The sequence below is a fragment of the Bison bison genome, unplaced genomic scaffold (genome assembly GCF_000754665.1).
Source record: "Bison bison bison isolate TAMUID 2011002044 unplaced genomic scaffold, Bison_UMD1.0 scf7180017864322, whole genome shotgun sequence".
In the NCBI taxonomy this organism is placed as follows: domain Eukaryota; kingdom Metazoa; phylum Chordata; class Mammalia; order Artiodactyla; family Bovidae; genus Bison; species Bison bison.
Genome location: NW_011494894.1, coordinates 7,800,388 through 7,822,106, shown reverse-complemented (window position 1 = coordinate 7,822,106; position 21,719 = coordinate 7,800,388). Strand labels below are relative to the sequence as shown.

Sequence of the window (21,719 nt, the reverse complement as noted above, 5' to 3'; positions counted from 1 at the left end):
GATTTTAAATTTTGAAACCTTAATAGATAAGCTCAGAACTTAGCTGCTTTTTCAAGGTTATTAATTAAAACCTTTTTGTCTATTCACTTTCGGTTGCGCTGGGTCTTTGTTGCTGCATGTGTCCTTTCTCTGGTTGCGCTGAGCGGGGGCCGCCCTTTGTTGCAGTGTGGGATTTCTCATTGCTGTGGCTTCTCCTGTTGCGGAGCACAGGCTCCAGGGCACACAGACTTGGTAGTTGTGGCTTGTGAGCTTAGTCGTTCTGTGCATGTGGGATCCTTCCAGACTAGGAATTGAACCCATGTACCCCTGCATCGGCAGGCGGATTCTTAACCACTGGACCACCGTTGAAGTCCCTTGTCGTCGTCGTTGTTTTTAATTTTGAAATTTTTAACAAAAATGTTTTATTTTCAAGTTTCAATAGAAAATATTTAATAACCCATCATACATGTGAAAATTAGCCAAACAGATCATTTCATTCCTGATTAAAAGTAAGGCGATTTCTTAAGAAGACTTTAAATTGTAGAAGGCATCAAGTTAAAGCATTTTTTAAAAAATAAAATTGCTAAAAATGTAGTCCTTGTGAGGGCAGGCGTTTTTGTGTGCTTTATTCATTGCTGAAGTCCCAGTGCTTGAAACAGTATCTGACATACAATAAGTACTCAATAAATGTTTATAAATGCATTGCAAAACAGTAGACCTCATGGGTCTAGGGTGCTTAAATAAAACCTGGTAGAATTTTAGCCTCAGTGTCTGAGCAATTGCATTGGCTTTTTGCTTTAACATATGTGCTCTCTTTCTGTTCTCTGTAAATGTGAGTGTGTAAACTGCTGTAATTTAGTTCATAGAGCATTCATGGTTTCAGAGCTGGATTTTCTGATTAAAAGAAGACAGCTGAAAACATTAATAGAAAGCTCCCAAGAAAAATTAGGTCTTGGAGATAAATTAATTGTGGTGTACTTCTTGCATGAAATTTGAAGGAAAGTTTATCAGATCAAAAAGAAGGGCCATGTATTGCAGTGTGACAATGTAATATGAAATTTTAGAGCTGAAAAAAAAAAACTTAGCAGTTGCTCAGCAGTTCCAGTTGATATGTTCTTTGCCATTTGGCATTGAATTACTCTTCCTAGGTTGCATGTGAGAAATCTGAATAGTCAAAGGGGTTTTAAGATTAGGTAGTAACAGAACCAGAGTAGCCATTAAAGATGAGGTCTGAGATTTGTGTTTATGACTAGAGAAACGAGTTCTTGCCAGCATACATGGTTTCACGTATAAATATTCTTAAATAATTAAATTTAAAAGTAATTTTTAGGAAGTAAAAGCATTTGTCCCTATATATTTTATATCATTAATCTTCCTGGGAAGTGTCATTTTCTCAGATTATAGAATGCTTATTTATAAACTCAGCCCCACTGAAATGATAACAAAATTCCAAATTTATAAGACTTTTCAATATTTGTGGAACTCTGCCCATGGTAATGTATGTATATAATAAGGTAAGCTTTACCTGAATTCTGCTTCTTTCCCTATTAAAAGGTTCTGTTTCATGACTTGTTTTTCCTGTTATGTTATATAGCCATAAACAAGAAGCTGATGACATTGTACGAGTAGCGAAGACAGCGAATGATACCTCAGCTGAGGCATACAATCTGCTTTTGAGGACACTAGCAGGAGAAAATCAAACAGCATCTGAGATTGAAGAGCTTAATAGAAAGTGAGTACAGTTTAAATTGTTCTTGTAAGTGGCACCAGTTCAATGAAGAATTAAATGCTGGTGAGTTCAGGTCAGACATTGATGCAGTAAGGTATCTTTTATTAATCGTGCTTTTGAAATGATGCAGTAATTAGAGCAAGGGATCTAGAGCCACAGAGATTTTATTTGATCCAATTGCTGTATCAGCAGAGAATGGTAAAGACTAACCATGTTACTTTCTAACTAACCATGTTAAAATTCTGCATAAATGAGAAGAGAAAAAATAATCACAGAATAAGCAGAGAAAATAAGCTACATATATTTAAAAAGTGTCTGAAATAAGAAAGCGTATGGTACATTATATGCTATAAAGTGATGAGGTGAAATAGAAATTTAAGCTATATTGGTATTAAATAATAGCATTTTAATATAGCATTTCTTTGAGGTTTTGAAAATACTGTCACGATGATTTAAACTAGAATGAATCTGATGAGCATTAAGATGCTAAAAGGAATGTAGGTTTTCATTAGGTCACATCTTTTTGTTCCTTAGGTACGAACAAGCGAAGAACATCTCCCAGGATCTAGAGAAGCAAGCTGCCCGAGTACACGAGGAGGCCAAGAAGGCTGGTGATAAAGCGGTGGAGATCTACGCCAGTGTAGCCCAGCTCACTCCTGTGGATTCGGAAGCACTGGAGGTATTGGGCTGACAGCCTGCCTGCACAGACTTGCCACCCCCACTCTCTCCCCACCAAACACACACCCACATGCCCCCTCAGTCTGGGGGAGCGCTCTTCTGACTGCCCCTCAACTGTCATCAGTCCCTATTGAGTTGGCCAAAAGGTTCGTTTGGGTTTTTCCATAAGATCTTATGATATTGGCCAACACAGTACCTCCTCTGACCTCCCATTGACTTACTGGTAAAGTCAGAGTTCTAGGTTAGATACGTTAATACACCCCTGCCCTCACCCCATATAAGGAACAGGCTCACCCTTTTCAGTGAACGAGTGAACAAGTGTTACTTGTTCTCACTCCTCCCTGCTGCAGCAGGGGCCCCAATAAAGCCTTGCCTGAAAAAACTTATTGAGGTAAAATAATCCTGTGATTATAAACATTAAATAGAAAAGACTCCTTCAGTGATATGAATAATCACTTCTAAATCCACATTATATCTGACACCTAGATCGTTGCTCCCAGGCACTATCTGCTTTTGAACAAGAGAGAAATGAGTGGTTTAAATGAAAGAACTATGTCAGGATGCTTTGGGGCAAGCAAAATATTTGGGGATTGATGATATTTTATTTCATCTGTACTCTAATCATGAATCCTCCCACCAGGTTCTATATAAATGGTGTATTTTTTACATTAAACTTGAAATATGTTAAGTTTCCATTCTTATGTCTGAGGTCTTTGTTTTTATCGTAATATTTTAAATCTCTTCAGACATGTACATACTGTTGTCGTCATTGTTCAGTTGCTCAGTTGTGTCCAACTCTTTGTGACCCCATGGACTGCAGCACGCCAGGCTTCCCTGTCCATCACCATCTCCCGGAGCTTGCTCAAACTCATGTCCATTGATTTGGTGATACCATCCAACCATCTCATCCTCTGTCATCCCCTTCTCCTCCTGCCTTCAGTCTTTCCCAGCATCAGGGTCTTTTCTAATGAATCGGCTCTTCACATCAGATGACCAAAGTATTGGAGCTTCAGTTTCATCATGAGCCCTTCCAATGAATATTCAGGGTTGATTTTCTTTAGGATTAACTGGTTTGATCTCCTTGCAGTCCAAGGGACTCAAGAGTTTTCTCCAACACCACAGTTCAAAAACATCAATTTTTTGGCTCTCAGCCACCTTTATGGCCCAATTTTCACATCCCTGCATGACTATTGAAGAAACCATAGCTTTGACTATATGGACCTTTGTTGGCAAAGTAAAGTCTCTGCTTTTTAATATGCTATCTAGGTTTGTACATACTTATGATTTCCTATATATGGAATTTGATAATAGGAGAAACTAATCTATGATGATTTAAAAAACAGAGCAGTGACAGCCACATTGTTGGAGAGGTGGGTGGGGAAATGGAGTGGAAAGAAATACAAGGGCATTTCCTGGGTGGAAATACTGTGTATCTTGATTGGGGTTTGGTTACACAGGTGAATATATTTGTCAAAACTCATTAAACTAAGTACTGTGCATTTTACTGCGTATAGGTAGGGTATACCTCTTTTTTTTTTTTTTCCTTAAAAAGGTCCATAAAATCTTGCCCTGTGCTATTCTTTTCAAAACTATCTACTAAGTATTACAGAGTTACCGAGGCTATCTTTTGGGCAGTTTAGGTTGTTTTTTCTAACATATGTGATCTTGCTTGCTTTTCATAGAATGAGGCAAATAAAATCAAGAAGGAAGCTGAAGATCTGGACCGTCTGATTGACCAGAAGTTGAAAGATTACGAGGACCTCAGAGATGACATGAGAGGCAAAGAATTTGAAGTAAAGAAACTTCTGGAGAAAGGAAAGACTGAACAGCAGGTTGGTTTGCTTTGCAGATTGCTTCATTTCGTGAGGCAAAAATTGAAATTGTCTGACTGTAAGCTGTGTCTGAGCCGTCACCACAAATTGCAGAAGCAACAAAACCCACAAAGAAGAAATCAGAGGAGGGTTCTCTGCTGCTGCCCAGGCCTAGCCTGTCGCATGCTGGCTGCTCAGAGTGGGGTGGCCTGGAGGCGCCCGGTCTGCTAGGAGGGAGGAGGCTTTACCTAGGAGGCTCTGTCCTCTCATCTGCCATGTGTTTGCAGACTGCTGACCAGCTCCTTGCCCGAGCTGATGCTGCCAAGGCCCTTGCGGAAGAAGCTGCCGAAAAGGGACGAAACACCTTACAAGAAGCCAATGACATTCTCAACAACCTGAAAGGTATGAGTGGGGAGGCAGCAGGGTAAATGTCCTCTGTGAGACTGCTCTTCTTTCTTTTGTTAAAGATTTTTACTATGAGATTTTCTGACCACATACAGTATGAGCGATAATAGTATAATAAATCCTGTATACCTGTCATTCAGATTCAACAATTAAGATTTTTACTGCACTTACTTTATCCCTCAGCACCTTCCCTACCTTTTTTATGTCAAATATTTCAAAGAAAAATCCCAGAGTTCATGTCATTTTACCCATGGTATGAAAACCAAAAAAAAAAAAAAAGTGTATTTCTTATAATCAAGATATGCCTATTTATCTGTTTAGTATTGGTAAATTGAGAGTATCTTTAATTTTCTTTGCCAGTTGCATCTCAGTCTTTGTTTTCTTTCTTTACCCAAGATAAAAAAGAACTACACTCAATTCATTGTATAGCCTTGAACTTGCCTCTGATAAATATAAGTTCTGTAAATACAGAAGCTTTACAGGATAATGGTTGAATGTATGGGCTCTGTGTCAGTGGGTTTGAGTTACAATCCCTAATCTACCTCTTACTCTTACTGTGAATCCTTGAAAAAATGATCTACCTTTTTAATCCTCAATTTTCTAACATACACCAATGATGCAGTTACAAAAATTCATAAAGCTCTCAACTCAGTACCTGACACATAGCAAACACAGAACAAGCTACATCTTTCAATATTGGTTGAGGTGGAGGTGATAGCATCCTCGGTTCTGCATGAAAATAAATGTTTCAAGTGAGAATTTGCCTTGCAGAAGCAGGTGTTCATTCTCACGAACCGTCCATATCGGGCCGTGAGCTTTGTTCTCCTAAGATTTCAGTCCCTGTTGTTTCTCATTCTTTTGCCCTGACTTCCATTGTTCATAAAACAAAATCTCATGACAGCTCCCTGAAAGTTTCCCTTTTGGCTTGTTGAGAGTTTAGTTCAAATGCATTCCTGGAACCTGTTTTAGATTTTGATAGGCGAGTGAATGATAACAAGACGGCTGCAGAGGAGGCCCTAAGGAGAATCCCTGCCATCAACCAGACCATAATTGAAGCCAATGAAAAGACCAGGGAAGCTCAGCAGGCGCTGGGCAATGCCGCCGCAGATGCCACCGAGGCCAGGAACAAGGCCCACGAGGCGGAGAGGATTGCCAGCGCCGTCCAGAAGGTGTGCGCGCCCCTCCTGTCCGGAACCAGGCCTCTGCTCACATGTTCTCTGTTCTCTAGTCGTTTTCCAGGTTCTTTCCAGACCCCTGCCCCGCACACACACTGAAAGGTCTTGCACATTTTTTCCTTGACTCCATTAAAGTTATATTACTCCATCTTTGTCATTCCTTTTTAACCAAGCATTAGAGCAGGTAACCATGTTGATTAAGAGGGGAGAGTTACTGAAAGGGTCCTTTGGGACTGTCTTGGCAGTCCAGTGGTTAAGACTCCATGCTTCCAATACAGGGGGTGCGGGTTCAGTCCCTGGTCAGGAAACTAGATCCCACATGCTGTGTGATACAACGAAAGAAAGAAAGGGTCCTTTACTCTAAAATCTCTACTATGTCTTGGTGGCAGCGTCTGAGTTGTGAGGAGGGAGATGGCTTCAGGGACCCATAGAGTCCCCTCCCACAAAAAAATCAGTTCTTTCTAAAGATTTTTCTAAAGAACTCTTTCTAAATAAACACAGTTCCCTGCCATGGATAGTTTATTTTTTTCTGTCAAGTCTATACAGAGTTTCATGCCCCGCCCACTTTCAAACGTATTTCCATATCTAAGCCCTACCGTTTTAGAATTTTTATAGCTGCCTGTGCCAGGATTCTTTCTACTCATCTTAAAGAATAACTTCTTTTGGCTGGCTTTCTCCTACTTAAAGATCAGTCTGTTTCATTTAAAGGAGAGATTGGAGCTGATTGAAACTTACATGTGTTTGAAAATCACATGCATTTTTTTAGTTTATTTAGAGCAGATATATCATATTTCAGGATTATGGACTTTTTGTACATTATAATGAACTGCCAACTAGAATAAGACTAGCTTTGAATAGAAAGTTATCCATGTGAAAGAGTCTAATCAGTGTGATGCGGTGGAAAGTATACACCAGTTAAATGTTGCTGCGATGTGACCCCAAGTAAAAATGGCAACGATAGAACAGGAATTTTTATTAACTGGATTAAATAAGAGGATACAAATAACAGTGCTTTGTAAAATGTTATTATGTTAGGTGGTAATGTTATTTTTTTCATTACTGCTATTTGTAGCCCAAATAAATGATAACATAATTCAACTTACAGTACAAATTATAGGGCAAATGATTGCCCTGTTGTTTCTGTATCCTAGTTTTGAGTGGCCGAATCCTTTAGAGAAAGGAAAACATTTTTTCATCAGCAATTGTTTATTTTGTGTCTAGAACGCTACCAGCACCAAGGCAGAAGCTGAAAGGACTTTTGCAGAAGTTACAGATCTGGATAACGAGGTGAATAATATGTTGAAACAACTACAGGAAGCAGAAAAAGAGCTGAAGAAAAAACAAGAAGATGCTGACCAGGATATGATGATGGCAGGGATGGTGAGTGATTTTGGCATTTTTGCTAACGAGTAGAAAGTGAAGGGTGTTCAGTGATGAAAGATTCCTGACTTGTTGAGGAGTCTCTTTCCTATAGACTTCTGTTTTCAATTGTGTTTCCTGATCAAGAATTGGGTTAGTAACTTACATAGAAGACAAAGAATTTGGATCTTCTGCCAGACTGTTGCACAAGAGTTCCTTTCCAAAGCTACTCTCAATTAAAAGCAAAACATTGTTTTACACATTTGAGGCTTTAGGACATTTGAAAGTATGTATTTATATTTTTGAATGAGTAATTCATAAATGGGATATAGTCAGAAAGGGGAAAAAAAAGGAATGCAATGAAAAGTTAATTTCCTTCCTCCTCTTAGTCTCCCAGCAACTTGCCTTTAGCAAAGACCAGTTTCTTGTGTAAAAGGACAGATTTGAAGATGACAAAACATACCAAATTTATATCCAATTCAGTTTTTCACTTATTGTGATGATGTGTATACATAGCTCTGTTTGTAACAAAATTAACTTGTGAATGTGTGGTCCTCCGAAGGACTGGGGTCCATTTTTCTGTTTTATGCAATATTTTGCTTTTAAAATACTAGTGGAGTCACAATGTAAATAATTTCTTTCCGGTTCAATCTGATTATAATCACAGTCATGACAAGACATGAAGTCCTTTGTGTGGGCTTCCCTCATAGCTCAGCCGGTGAAGAATCCACCTGCAATGCAGAGACCCCAGTTCAAATCCTGGGTTGGGAAGATCTGCTGGAGAAGGGATAGGCTACCCACTCCAGTATTCTTGGGCTTCCCTGGTGGCTCAGCTGGTAAAGAATCTGCCCGCAATGCAGGAGACCTGAGCTCAATCCCTGGGTTGGGAAGATCCCCTGGAGAAGGGAAAGGCTACCCACTCCAGTATTTTGGCCTGGAGAAGTCCATGGACTTTATATCCATGAAGTCACAAAGAGTCAGACACAACTGAGTGACTGTATAAATGATCATGGTAAATCATTTTCACCTTAGGATAGAAAGAAGAATTACTAAGCTTGTTAATCTAATGAAGTCCTTAGGGAAGTGATAACAGAAGTATCCCTTTGCAAATACCTTATTTTATTATGCATTTTTTGATTTTTGTTTTGGATTATCTGAATTTTCTATAGCAAGGTATGTCTCAAGTGAAAATTCCCACATAGTAAAAATGTGTGTTTTTCATATGTGCTGAGGGTCTCTGGATTTTATTTTTTTTAATGCAGTCATAGAATCATGAGATTTAGAGCCTGTTCAAAGAAAGGAAAAGATATATATTCTCTATATCTTCATACCCTCAAAGAGGGTATGGATTCCATTCAAAGGGAAGGAAAAAGGTCTATCTTTTATTCCTTTTGGTAAATAATTTATAAGGAGCACAGGGCACCCTCATGTGTATTATCCCATTTATAGTTAAATAGCCTGAAAGGCCAGAATTGCATCAGTATTATTGGAGTCTGTAACCTATTTTTTTAAGGAAAAGGGTGAAAGCTCACAGTTGTTCCTAGAAGAGGGGGCTGCAGACAGCGGGGTAAATGCCATCAGTGACTTGCAGTCTGAGGGCCAGCAGCTCTGCTAGGATATTTGCAGACTGCCCGGGAAGACACAGTGGCTGCGATTTGAACAGAGATTAATCCTTTATTTCTGAAGGTTTTTTCCTCTTGCTTTCTTTTCTTTCTAAAATTTTCACATTGTTTCTCTATCCAAAAGTTTTGTATTTCTGTTGACCCAGAAAAAACTAGGAAAAACAGTTCTGTGTTGGAAAGCTCAAAGCTCCTGGTGTATATCCCGACCAGATTTATTTGTGAGAGCATCTGTTTTCTGATCCTTAGACACTTCCTCTTCCATTGCCATTTCCTGTGACTCATGCAGAAGCATATTTGTTCAGGTTTCATGGAATTTTCCCAAATAGATTTACCTTTGGTTGATTTTTTAAAATGTAAATTGTATTGTCTCAGTTTGTGTGTGTATGTATGTGTGTGATTACAGGGGGAGAGGGAGTTTTAAAAGAATATCACATAATTAGGAAAATTTTCTGAGAAGAGGCTATTTCTAATAATCAAGTCTTGGAGGACATGTTCTAGTTCTAAAATGTATTAATTGTTTTTGTATTCATCCTTAAAAAGTAACTTGCAGGGACTTTCTGGGTGGTCCAGCGGTCATGACTCCACTCTTCCCCTGCAGGGTTGCAGATTCAGTCCCTGGTTGGGGAACTGTCCCACATGCTACATGGGGTGGCTGAAAAACAAATAAATTTAGTTAAATTTTTAAAAAAGGAGAAGCAAAGAACCACACAAAAAAATTTTGAGTAACTTGTTTCTGCTTGATGGGTTTTATTTTGAATACACCTTCATGTATTCTTGAGTAAGAAAGTGAGAAAAAGAAATAATAACATTGATCTTTGAAATACAGACACAGTATAGGTATACGACTACCTCTTTATGACGGTCATGTAAATTAAAAATAGCAACATCCTCAACATGAAGCTATGACCCAAAAAAAGAAGGGAAACCATCTGAAAATTAGATTTGTTGACTCATTGGGGAAAGATATTTCAAGAAGACGAAAATGTATCATTTATTATTTATCCTTTTTTGGTGTACAGGCTTCACAGGCTGCTCAGGAAGCCGAGATCAATGCCAGAAAAGCCAAAAACTCTGTTACCAACCTTCTCAACCTTATTAATGACCTCCTAGAGCAGCTTGGTAAGTAACTGTAGTCATTGTAGGCAGTCTTTGAATTCTTTGTACTGTTCTTGGGATCTGAGATCGTTGACTCAAAAGTAGATATTACAGTGCAAAGATTGTATAAACTGAATCGTGACTTTTAAGTTGTATTAATTCAACATGTACTTACTAGGTCCTTCCATGGAATCTGACCTCAGTATTGGAATCTGACCATGATCCAAGGACTTAATAAAATTTTAAAGGTTTGCTGCCAGGTAGCATGGCTCTTTTATGGTCAAGATTTATAATAGGGTTGAGCAATGATCATTCTTAGCTCGTCCCGCTGGCAGAATGTCTTCAGAGAGTTTGAAGTGAAGGATTTCAGTGATAGAATGAAAGAGCACTTTAAAGAATAGTCTGATGAGCTGATGGTTTTTATGCAAAATGAGAGAAAAGGCTTTTGTTTTGAAGGAAATATAAGCATATTGAAATTTTCCTTTAATCCAGTTTGATAGGGAGCAGGCCCCTTTATGGGATAGATGTACTTTGTCACCAGTCTGCATTATAGAGCTGTAATTTCTCTAACCAGTGAGCTTCCCACCTGGCACTAGTAGTAAAGAATCCACCTGCCAGGTAGCAGACCCAGGTTCGATCCCTGAGTTGGGAAGATCCTCTGGAGGGGAGGGCATGGCAACCCACTCCAGTATTCTTGCTTGGCAGAGGAGCCTGGCAGGCCACAGTCCACAGGGTTGCAGAGTCGGACACGACCGAAGTGACCTAGCACGCACACGATACTCTTAACTAGGACAGCTGTGTAGCAAGGCATCCTGTTTTAATGTGTTAGTCTTTAAAGCTTGGTTTTGGTCAATGTTTTGTTTTGTGGGGTGTATGTGATATTTTTATCTGTCTTAATTTTGAGGAATAATAAATTATGGGCCAGCAGATGGATTTTAAAATGAAAGTAAGCTAGAAGAGGTAGCTTTTGTGGCAGAAAAGTTTGGCTTTTAAAGTTAGTCAGACTTGGGTTGGAATCGTTGCTTTGTTGCCTATAAGCTGTGCAAATTTGGGCAAATTACTTAACATCTGAGAATCATTGATGTCAAATGGTCTTGTGAGAATTTAATCAAGTACAGTATACATCAAGTACCGCAGCTGGCTGTCTGTTTTCATTTATATAGAAATAGTTGCTTTCAAAGGGACTCTTTTTCATGCTAATTTTAAAGCAAAGCTTTGCTAAAATTATTTCAGCCTTTCAACCCTGGCCATTCTCCACAGGAGGGCTTCTATAATAGAGTCTAACTCTGGGAGCAGGGTAACACTCCCCCAAAGCAACCCAGTCTCCCTGATATCGAAGAGCTGAGGGCTTAGGGTTCTAGCTTAAAGATTTTTATGTTTATTAAAGGGCACTAAAAAGACAAAAAGATTACATATATAAACATGAAAAAGAAAAAGGGATTAAACGTTACTAGATTACCTTCAAACCACAAGTAAGGCACAAGGGCTAGGACATAGGAGCTATATATTCAGAAAACATTTCACAGAAACCATATTCTGAGGGAAAAAAAGAAAAAATCCAGCCCCAATATTCATGATATGTTCTGACCATCCCTGCTGGGTTAGGTCAGTGTTTGTGCTTGGTTTGCATTGTTCGTGCCCCCTCCCTTTTTTAATTAACTTTGACCGGAGTACAGTTGCTTTGCAATGTTGCATTAGTGCCTGCTGTTCAGCGAAATGAACCAGCCATGCATACCCGCACCCCTCTGGACTTCCTTCCCATGGAGGTCACCGCGGTGCGTCAGATAGAGTTCTCTGTGCTGTGTGTTCTCATTAGTTAGGCGTCTAGTTCTCAGGCCACTTCTGTGTAATGGCAGCTGCTGGTCTTCCTTTATGAAAAGGCTGGTGAGTTTGGGGGCCGGGGGGCGGTACTTGTGGAGTGATGTCATAATTTGTACTGAACACGTCTGTCCTCTTCTGACTCTGTAGGGCAGCTGGACACAGTGGACCTGAACAAGCTAAATGAGATTGAAGGCACCCTGAACAAAGCCAAAGAAGAAATGAAAGTCAGTGACCTAGACAGGAAGGTGTCCAAGCTGGAGAGCGAAGCCAGGAGGCAGGAGGCTGCCATCATGGACTATAACCGAGACATCGAGGAGATCCTGAAGGACATTCGCAACCTGGAAGACATCAAGAAGACCCTACCCTCCGGCTGCTTCAACACCCCGTCCATTGAGAAGCCCTAGCGTCTTCCTTAGGGAGCCACTGTGAGGCCACAGAGTGCCTGCACACAAAGATTACATTTTTCAGACCCCTGCCCCCCCCACTCTCTGCTGCTCTCCACCACTGTCCTATTGAACCAGGAAAAGTCACACAGTTTTAAAGAGAAGCAAATTAAACATCGTGAATCAGGAACAAAGGGTTCTATCTAATAAAGTCTCTCTTCCACTTAACGGCGCTCCCTCAGACCCACCTGTCCCTTCCGAGTTGCATAAGGACGTGGCATCCTGCGTTGCTGTACTGCGGCTCAAACACTTCGTGGGGACCATTGTATGCCAGGGCTGAGCAAGTAGCCCTCCCTTTCTCACTGATGCCAACAGAACCTCCTCAGTCTCAGTACTCTTGTTTCTATGAAGGAAAAGTTTGGCTACTAACAGTAGCATTGTGATGGCCAGTATATCCAGTCTTTAGGCAAAGAAAATGCATCTACATCTCCTGCCCCTCCTCCTTTTAAGCAAAAAGGAGATACACCCCCTGTGCCAAAGGTATTGGTCCTTCAGAATGTCGAGAGCCATCATCCGTTGTGTAGCTATTTGAGTTTAGGACACTGAGCCATCCACGGGTAAGGATGCAATGATTTGTGACACTCTCCAGGAGAATATGAGACTGCAGAAGTAGGCCGAACATTTTCTCAGATGTTAATAATTGACTAGGAAGATAAACTTTCTTCAGATCTTTGGGCAGCTGATACTTTAAATCTGAACGGGCAGCTTGCACTCACCAACAGACGCCTTCTATTCCTATAAGTGGAATTTATACAGAAGAAATAGGGATATGATAACCACTAAAGTTTTTTTTTTTTTTCCAAAATCAAACTAATTCTTAGAGCTTTTTTTTTTAGTATATTAGTCTTGGAACTAGTGTTGTTACCTGGCAGAGAAGGGTGGTTGGTCCTTAAGATCTTGACAAACAAAGCAAAAGCCTCCTTGTCCTAATCTTTTCTAGCAAAGGGATAGAACTTAGATGTGACTTGCATTGTCAGGATCCCACGTATCCATTTTTCTTCCATTGGGGAGAGATGAAATATTAGACCCTTTTTTTAGTTTCCATTTTCTTCTGATGTTCCCGTCACGTAGAATCCCTCAAAACACATTGTTTGCCAAATCCTGGTGGCAAATACTTGCACTCAGTATTTCACGCAGCTGCCAACACCATCTAGTTCCTGCACTTTGTGATCCAAACCACCTCTAGACCTTCCCCTCCAAGTGTAGACGGAAGGCCCTTACATGGAGTTTCCTAGTGGGCTTCTCAACTTCTGGTCCTCAGCTCTGTGATTTTCTTCCAAGATCGCAGCGTGATGATTCTCTGCCACAAACCCCTTCCTCCTCCTGCCAGCCTGCCTTCAAGATTCATATATAGCCTTTAACACTATGCAACTTTGTACTTTGCGTAGCGGGGGAAAGAAACTATTATCTGACACACTGGTGCTATTAATTATTTCAAATTTATATTTTTGTGTGAATGTGTTTTTTTTGTTGTTGTTTATCATGATTATAGAGTAAGGAGTTTATGTAAATACCCTTGTCCTGTTTCTGGAATGACACTGTCTGTTCACTTCTTCACTCCATTTTTCCTCTTCACTGGCACAGTGCGTCTGTATACCTCCTTCTCTTTCATCTGCCGTTCTTTGGATTGGATTTGCTCCCCGTTGGTCTGCTCTTCGCCTTGTGTTTGCAGCGTGTCTATTCTCTGACATTCACATCCACCTGCTTTCCTCCACACACAGCCATGAGAAAGAGGTACCTGGAACCCTCTTCCACTGCAGTCCTGGAACACACAGCACAGTGTTCTTAACGCCTGCCCCAGAGCAGGAACGCCAGGTTGACAGGGAATGTTGGAATTGGGAAAGCGTGCTGAAGGACATCTTCACCATCAGTGTGAGCCTAGCCAGGGATGAGCTGGAAATATCCTTTCTGGCAGTTGTTTAGACTGGCTGGATCATTTTGATCGGGAGGTGCGTGATTACTGAGCACTGGTAAGGCATCAGGGGTCGCACTGTGGACAGGTAGAGTGGGAGAGGTGGTCTGTCCTCGTTCTTCTCCTTTCCGTCTCCTCCTCGCATCCCCGAGTTGACTTAGCGGTGTCTTGACCTGGCATCACTCCACCCCTCCTCTCAGGCCTCTTCTCCCATCACAGGAGGCATGACTCTTCTTGCCAAGTGTTCACATCAGTGTTTCCTAGCTAGTTCCTCTTGTTACGTGGTCACATCCCAGTAGACGTTTTGGTCAAGGTTGCAGGAAAAGGACTGAAGATAGACTGCGAAGGTGGTTCTCCCACCGAGCCCGTGGGTCAGGTTCACTCCAGTAAGTCTTAGGCCACAGTGAAATTGGGGAGATCGATGGTTTCTTTTCTCCTTTTCCATCTATGTGGTATATTTTTAAACAGAATTTTATTTTTAAAATAAAAGTTCTTTATAAGAAGATACCTTCATTACACTCCTGCAATATAGCCATTATTGTATTGTATAGTTCCAGTTATCTGTATTATATGTAATGAAACTGACAGGGTGGCTGCTGCAGAATGCGGGGTGTCGCAGGGAACATACATAGCTGTTCCCTGGAAGTTTCCCTTTCAATTCCAACTGTGGCCCTTTTCCATGTGCCTTCACTTGAGCTGTTTGCCTTAATCTCTACAGTCTTGCTCTCCAGGGTGGTAAAAAAAAAAATGCAACACTTGGCATTTTTTTATGTTAAAAAGAACAGTATTTTATTTATAATAAAATCTGAATATTTGTAACCCTTTATACTTGGTGTGGCTTGAGTGTGGTACTGGGGATGTAAGATGTTTTAAAAGGGATGACAAAGGGGAAGCTTCTCATAGTGTATTTTTTGGATGATTTTCCTGAGAATAATCCAGTGTGGGTGAGTATTATCACCTGCCAGTGCAGGAGATGCAAGAGATAATGAATTTGATCCCTGGGTCAGAAAGATCCCCTAGAGGAGGAAATGGCAACCCGCTCCAAAACTCTTCCCTGGAAAATTCCGTGGACAAGAGGAGCCTGTTGGGCTACTGTCTGTGGAGCCTCAGAGAGTCAGACACGACTGAACACACACACACCCAATGGTGTAATACGCATATATATTTGTCTCAGATTGGGATACTTTGGTGTGGTACAGAGGCTGGCAAACTTTTTCTGTAAAGCTCCAAATAGTAAATGTTTTACCCTTTGCAGACCTCACAGTGTCCATTACAGCTGCTCTGCTGTGGGACCTGGAAGGCAGCCGGGGACAATCTGTAAACAAGTGAACGGAGCCGTGGTCCAGTGTAACTATTTACAGAAATAGGCCCGGGCCTGCGGGCTGGAGTTTACCCGACCCCCTGGTGTTGTCTCAGTACTTGATTAAGTACTTGATTAATGACTGTCGAGGACTATTTTCAAATTATTTGGGCTTCCTGAATTAGCAGATATAGGTAAAGAGTTGTCTTTCCACCTTTCAAATACGTCTTCAGCTAAGGGTACACTCTTCAGACGACGAGAATCGCTCTCAAACATAAGGGAGGAGTGAGTAAGGTGGGGGACCAGCAGGCCATCACGAGGGTGGACGCAGCTGAAGCAACTGAAGACCACGTGAAGAAGTGTGGAACCACAGAGACAGCGGGAAGCTTTGCTCTGCTCTTCGGCTCTCCTCATGATCCTGAGGCCTCGTGGATGGCGTGCCACCTTTCCAGTCATTTGTTGCTGTTCAGTCACTTAAGTCGTGTCTGACTCTTTGAGACCCATGGACTGTAGCCCATCAGGCTCCTCTCTCCATGGGGTTCTCCAGGCAAGAATGCTGAAGTGGGTCACCATGCCCTCCTCCAGGAGAGCTTCCTGACCCCGGGATGGAACCCAAGTCTCCTGCGGCTCCTGCATTGCAGGCGGATTTCCCAGTCATGAATCATTGTAACTGATACCTGTGAAGAAGAACCTGCACTCTTCTCATTAGACTTCTTCAGAGAGAGCTTTAGAGGGCACTAGTTACTAGCTTTCTTACATACCCTGTTCTTGACCCATTTGTGTAGATATGATTAAGATGCAGACAGACGTCCATAGTTGTTATGTCAGAGTGATGAGAGGGATTTTCTTCTTTTTTCGGTTGGCGGCCCTCGTTGCTGCATGGGCTCTGCTCTAGTTCCAGCGCACGGGGACATCTCTAGTTGCAGCGTGCAGGCAGGCTTATCGTGGTGCCTTCTCTCGTGCAGGGCGTGGGCTCTGTGGCGTGCGGGCCTCAGTAGCTGCGGCACATGGGCTCAGTAGTTGCCATTCCCATGTTCTCGAGCACAGGTTCTGTAGTTGGAGCACGCACTTCCCAGACCAGGGATCCAACCTGTGTCTTCTGCATGGGCTGGTGGATTCTTCACCTCTGAGCCACCAGGAAAGCCTTGAGTGGGATTTTAAAAATGTGTTCTTACTCCTTTTGTTATTTCAGAGTCAGTAGTTTCTCCAAAGTTGGTATCAGCATAATCTGATTCAGTGAAAGTGAAAGTCACTCAGTCATGTCCGACTCTGTGACCCCATGGACTATGCAGTCCATGGAATTTTCCGGGCCAGAATTTTGGAGTGGGTAGCTCTTCCCTTCTCCAGGAGATCTTCCCAACCCAGGGATTGAACCCAGGTCTCCCACATTGCAGGAGGATTCTTTACCAGCTGAGCCACAAGGGAAGTCCAATAATATTGGAATGGGTAGCCTATCCCTTCTCCAGTGGATCTTCCCAACCCAGGAATCAAACCAGGGTCTACGTTTCAAGTGGATTCTTTACCAGCTGAGCTATCAGGGAAGCCAATCTGATTCAAAATATCCCGAAAGCTTTATGTCTTCAATAAACATTCTAGCCCCTTAATAAATCTGAATTCACCAGTTCCACTTCCATTAAGCTCAAAATAGAGTGAGTGTCCAGAGAAGACAGGACTCCTGGTGCCCAGGAGAGTCATGAAGTACAGTAGTAAGTCAGGTGGTCCCTTCCACCTAAGGCGAGCAAGTTTCCTCCCAAGGAAAGATCAAATCTCTTTAGGCCAATCGTTTATGGGAACAGAAATGAGACAACTGTAAATGGCAGTTTTACCTGTTAACACTAAGGGGTTTTAGTTGAAAATGTTGATAGCTGGAGTGAAAAATAAGAATTTTCCATAAGGAAATTCTCAGAGTCTCCAGTTGGTCAGGAGTCAACAACCAGAGTGTCTTCTGTTTGTATGGTGTCTCCTAGAATAAATGTAACGGCTTTACGTGGATAAATGAAATTCTAAATAAAAACCATATATTTAAGAAGGGGAAATGTTTATCCGAAGACCAAAGCAAAGCTCAAAAAAAAGTAACGTCAACATTTTGAGTGTTGTAAGACCTCCATGTCTTTGTTTTAACTCTTCTCTGCCCAGAATGTTCTTTCTTTCCCCTCCCCAGTACAGGAAAGACTAAGGTCAAGGTGTTACCTCATCTGTTGAAACAGGCCAGGCTTCCCTTGTGTCCACCACCCCCTTGACCTAGTACTGGCTCCTGGTATGGCCCTTGGGTGTGCATTTATTAGTCAGGTGCGTCTCACCCACCTTCCCCTCCCCGCTCTCTCCTCTAAGAGGGTCTTGGTTATTCACCTTCACATCCTCAGGGATAGGAGGTGGATAGTAGTCACTCATGGTGTTGTACAGGTGCGATCAAATCAACCTTTCTCGTCCTGCTCTCCCGCTCGTCACTTTTTCCCTGCTGTGAGCAGAGAGAGAGATTTATGGATACTCTCTTTCTTTTTCTTTCCATCATCTCTCTCTCTCTGCCCTCTTCTCCATCCAGTAGCATTCTGTTCCCTCAACACTCCTACCTAAGGATGGATTTGCAGAAAAATAACAGAAACCACTGTCTTTCACCAGATGGCATAGCACAGACCACTCCGGGATGGACAGTCTGCAACCGGCTGGTGTGATCTGGTCCACAAGGCCTGGGCCTCTGTGCTCCCAGCCTCACGCTGGTCATTCCCAATGCCATGTATGTGTGTCTTTGAGTTTTACCCACAGGCCCTTCTGTAGATATCTCTAGTCCTGGCCCAAGTTATAATATTGATTCTTTTCTTTTCCTGTAACTCCTGGGAATGGTCCCAGTAAATTTCAACTGACCAGCTGGTGTTTTATTGTTTGCTTCTTACCCTAGAAAGCCTTATAACATAGGCCACAGAGGGACTGCTTATGATGAGTTCAGTATAGTTTCTATTTATTTCTATAAAAAATTGAGCTTCAGGCCCTTGATCAAATCAGAATGTAACCCTCTGTTACAGCATTTTCCCTGTGAATTTGTCCACGACAGTGTAAGTGGTTCTCTGTGAAAGGCCCCTGGTCATACCTTTGAGGGTCCCCCTTCCATACCCCTATGATCCTTTCCTACCATGACTAGTAACAGAAGGAGAAGAGGGAGTCAGGATAAAATGGCTGGATGGCATCACCGATGCAATGGACATGAACTTGGGCAAACTTGGGGAGATGGTGAGAGATAGGGAGGCCTGGCCTGCTGCAGTCCATGGGATCGCAAAGAGTTGGATATGACTGGGTGGCCGAACAGCAACAAATAACAGAAAATTCTACTTGAGCCTCAGATTGAGACGTTTGGGACCCATGCCATGGTGTCTGCCCTAATACCAAGATCCTGTGTCATCTTAGTAACTAAAGGCAATCATCATCAAATTTTGTGCCATGACAACTTGTGTTCACAATTTCTAGTGTGATTTCATGCTCAATAGTCAGTCCCTGGTTTCTAGGATGTGAACGAGCCTGATTTTCTGAATTTCTGTTCACTAATCCCACTCACTCCTTCAAGGACCTTTCTTTTCTCATGAGCATGGTTTCCAAGCTGAGATTAGTGCAGAGTAAGCCCAAGTCCAGCCGGGAGCAGAAATGTCTGGAGAAGGTGTGCCATCCTGATGTGGATTACACGTTCCTGGGCTGCTGAGCCAGCGTCCAAGATAAAGTCTCAGGAGAAACAGCTGTGATTTGGGTGATTACACGTTTAGCATGGTCAGAGAAGTTTGTGTTACAACTTGCTGATCCCTCTTGGCTCAGACAGTCTGCACTCTGTGATGTCTCGGTTGGGCTGATACAGAGGCACAGACCTGGCCAGAGAGATGAGTTTTTGCTATGAAGATTTCAGACAGGCTGTCTGCCCTCTTTAGGTATCTGAGGGCTCAGGCAAGACTAGTTCTATCAAACTAACTCACATTGCATACCATGTTTTAAAGGGCACTTTCATAATTGACTTCTTTGATTTGCCCCTCATATGATGAGGGTCTCCATTTGACCATTGGAAAAAATCCATGGTTTGCTGCCCCATCACCCTAGCCACTGTGTTAGCTGTTGCCTCATTTTCTCTCATGATTTTGATCCATTTTCCTTTTAAGAGCCTCTATCATATACAGGCATTTTATTAAAAGCTTCCTCAGATCCCTTTTTTGGAGCGATCAAGGCAGGACTTAAATATATGAGTAATTTGCACAATATTAAGGAACCAGTCAGTGGCAGAATTAATACTTGGAACTTGATTATCCTCAAGCAACCTGAGCTTTACACACCTTACAGCTCACACCTCTCTGCTCTTGATTTTTCCCTCCTTTTCTCTCCCCCGCCCCACAGAGGCTCAGGGATATATATGTATGTATCATGAGCCACCTAACTTTACCCTCCCCTACCTTCCTAATGTTATTAATAACATCTGATATAGCCACGCTACACTTATCAAAGCTAAGAAATTAATATTGGACAAATACTCTTAACAGTCTTTTGTCTACTTTTAAATACCTTTTCAAGACTCCATTTTTAAAGTAATGCTGAATTTTAAGACAGAGAATGAAAATACTCAACAATAATATCCAGGCTTTACGGCAACAGGAGTATAAGTCCAAAATAATGGATTTTACCTTCATTATATACTCAAGACTGCTCGATACATAATTTATTCATAGTTAATGGCAAATAAGTCATTAGACAACTTGCTAAAATGACCCTAATGTTTCAAAAGAGATTTTTAAAAGATGCATCAGAATGAAAATATTATTCATAATATGACACAAATTTAAGTATTAATTAGAAATAAGGAAATTTACTCATAAAGACTACACTAAAAATTTTTGCCCTTATTACAGAATTTCAGACTTAGAGAAAAATTTTCAAGAAGAGTCAAAAAATTCTCCAATACTCTTTATTCAGATTCTACCAATGTTAATGTATTACATTTGCTTTTTCACTGCTCTCACTCTTGCTCTCTGTGGAAAGAGAGGGAGAAAAAGAGAACGCTTTTAAGTTGCAGGCATGATATCCCTTTACCCATAAATACTTCAGTGTGTATTTCCTAAAGACAGGAAACTTTCTTACATGATGACAGTACAGTTGTCCAAATCAGGAAATTCCCACTGATGCGATGCTGTTAGCTAACCTGCAGCCCCTATACAGATTGCTCCATTGTGGTAGGCAGAATAATGGCCGCCCTAAAGATGTCCAGGTCCTAATCCCTAGACCCTAGGACTGTGTAGGGTTACACAAGCAAAGTGGAATTAAGGTTTCTGATGTAATTAGGTTGTGAATCAGCTGATTGTGAAATTGAGAGATATCCCTGGATTATCTGGTTGGGCCAATGTGATTATAAGGATTCTTATAATTGAAAGAGGGAAGGCAGGAAAGGGAGTCAGAGTGATGCAATGGGATAAGGCCATCACTGCCAGCTTGAAGATGGAGGAGGTAACAGGAGTCAGGTAGGTGGGTGGCCTCTAGAAACCCAAAAAGGCAAGGGAATGTTTCTCCCTAAAGAATCTGCCTGCCAAAGCAGGAGACACAGGAGATATGGGTTCGATCCCTGGGTTGGGATGATCCCCTGGAAAAGGAGACGGCAACCCACTCCAGTATGCTTGCCTCTGTTTCATGAACAGAGGAGTCTGGCGAGCTACAGCCCATGGGGTTGCAAAGAGTCAGACACAACTCAGCACGTGAGTGTACATGCACGCACACACAAACACATTTCTCCCCTACAGCCTCCAAGAAGGGGACAAAGCCCAGCTGATTCCTTGATTTTACCCTAGGGAGACCCCCATCAGACTTCTACCGAACTATAAGAAATTTGTGTTGCTTTAAGTCACTGCTGCTAAGTCGCTTCAGTCATATCCAACTCTGTGCGACCCCATGGACTGCAGCCTACCAGGCTTCTCCGTCCATAGGATTCTCCAGGCAAGAACACTGGAGTGGGTTGCCATTTCCTTCTCCAATGCATGAAAGTGGAAAGTGAAAGTGAAGTCGCTCAGTCGTGTCTGACTCTTAGCGACACCATGGACTGCAGCCCACCAGGCTCCTCCGTCCATGGGATTTTCCAGGCAAGAGTACTGGAGTGGGGTGCCATTGCCTTCTCCCTTAAGTCACTAAGTTTTGAGTAACTTAGTTACAGGGTCATAGAAAACAAATACACTATTTGTCTCAATAATGTCCTTTATAGCAAAAGAAAATCAGAAATCGTGTCATGTTCAGTTGTCACATCTCTTTCATTTTCTTTAATCTAGAACAATTCTGAGTCTTTTTTTTTTTTTGTATTTTGTGACCTTGACATTAAAAAAACAAAAACAGAGACATTTTGTAGAATGTTCCTCAGTTTGGTCTGTCAGATGTTTTCTTTTG

The 21,719-nt window shown here is 41.8% G+C and overlaps 1 protein-coding gene across 1 annotated transcript in view; it reads left to right on the top strand.

The window, feature by feature from the left end:
• LAMC1 (laminin, gamma 1 (formerly LAMB2)) overlaps positions 1-14,855 on the top strand; it is a 170,125-nt gene extending 155,270 nt beyond the window's left edge. The window contains exons 23-30 of the mRNA XM_010853130.1: positions 1,574-1,711; positions 2,243-2,387; positions 4,069-4,218; positions 4,485-4,599; positions 5,572-5,771; positions 6,999-7,157; positions 9,778-9,877; positions 11,822-14,855. Of these exons, the coding sequence (XP_010851432.1) occupies positions 1,574-1,711; positions 2,243-2,387; positions 4,069-4,218; positions 4,485-4,599; positions 5,572-5,771; positions 6,999-7,157; positions 9,778-9,877; positions 11,822-12,078 (1,264 nt within the window). The 3' untranslated portion in view covers positions 12,079-14,855. The remainder of the gene's footprint in view (positions 1-1,573; positions 1,712-2,242; positions 2,388-4,068; positions 4,219-4,484; positions 4,600-5,571; positions 5,772-6,998; positions 7,158-9,777; positions 9,878-11,821) is intronic.
• Positions 14,856-21,719: the final 6,864 nt, after the last annotated feature.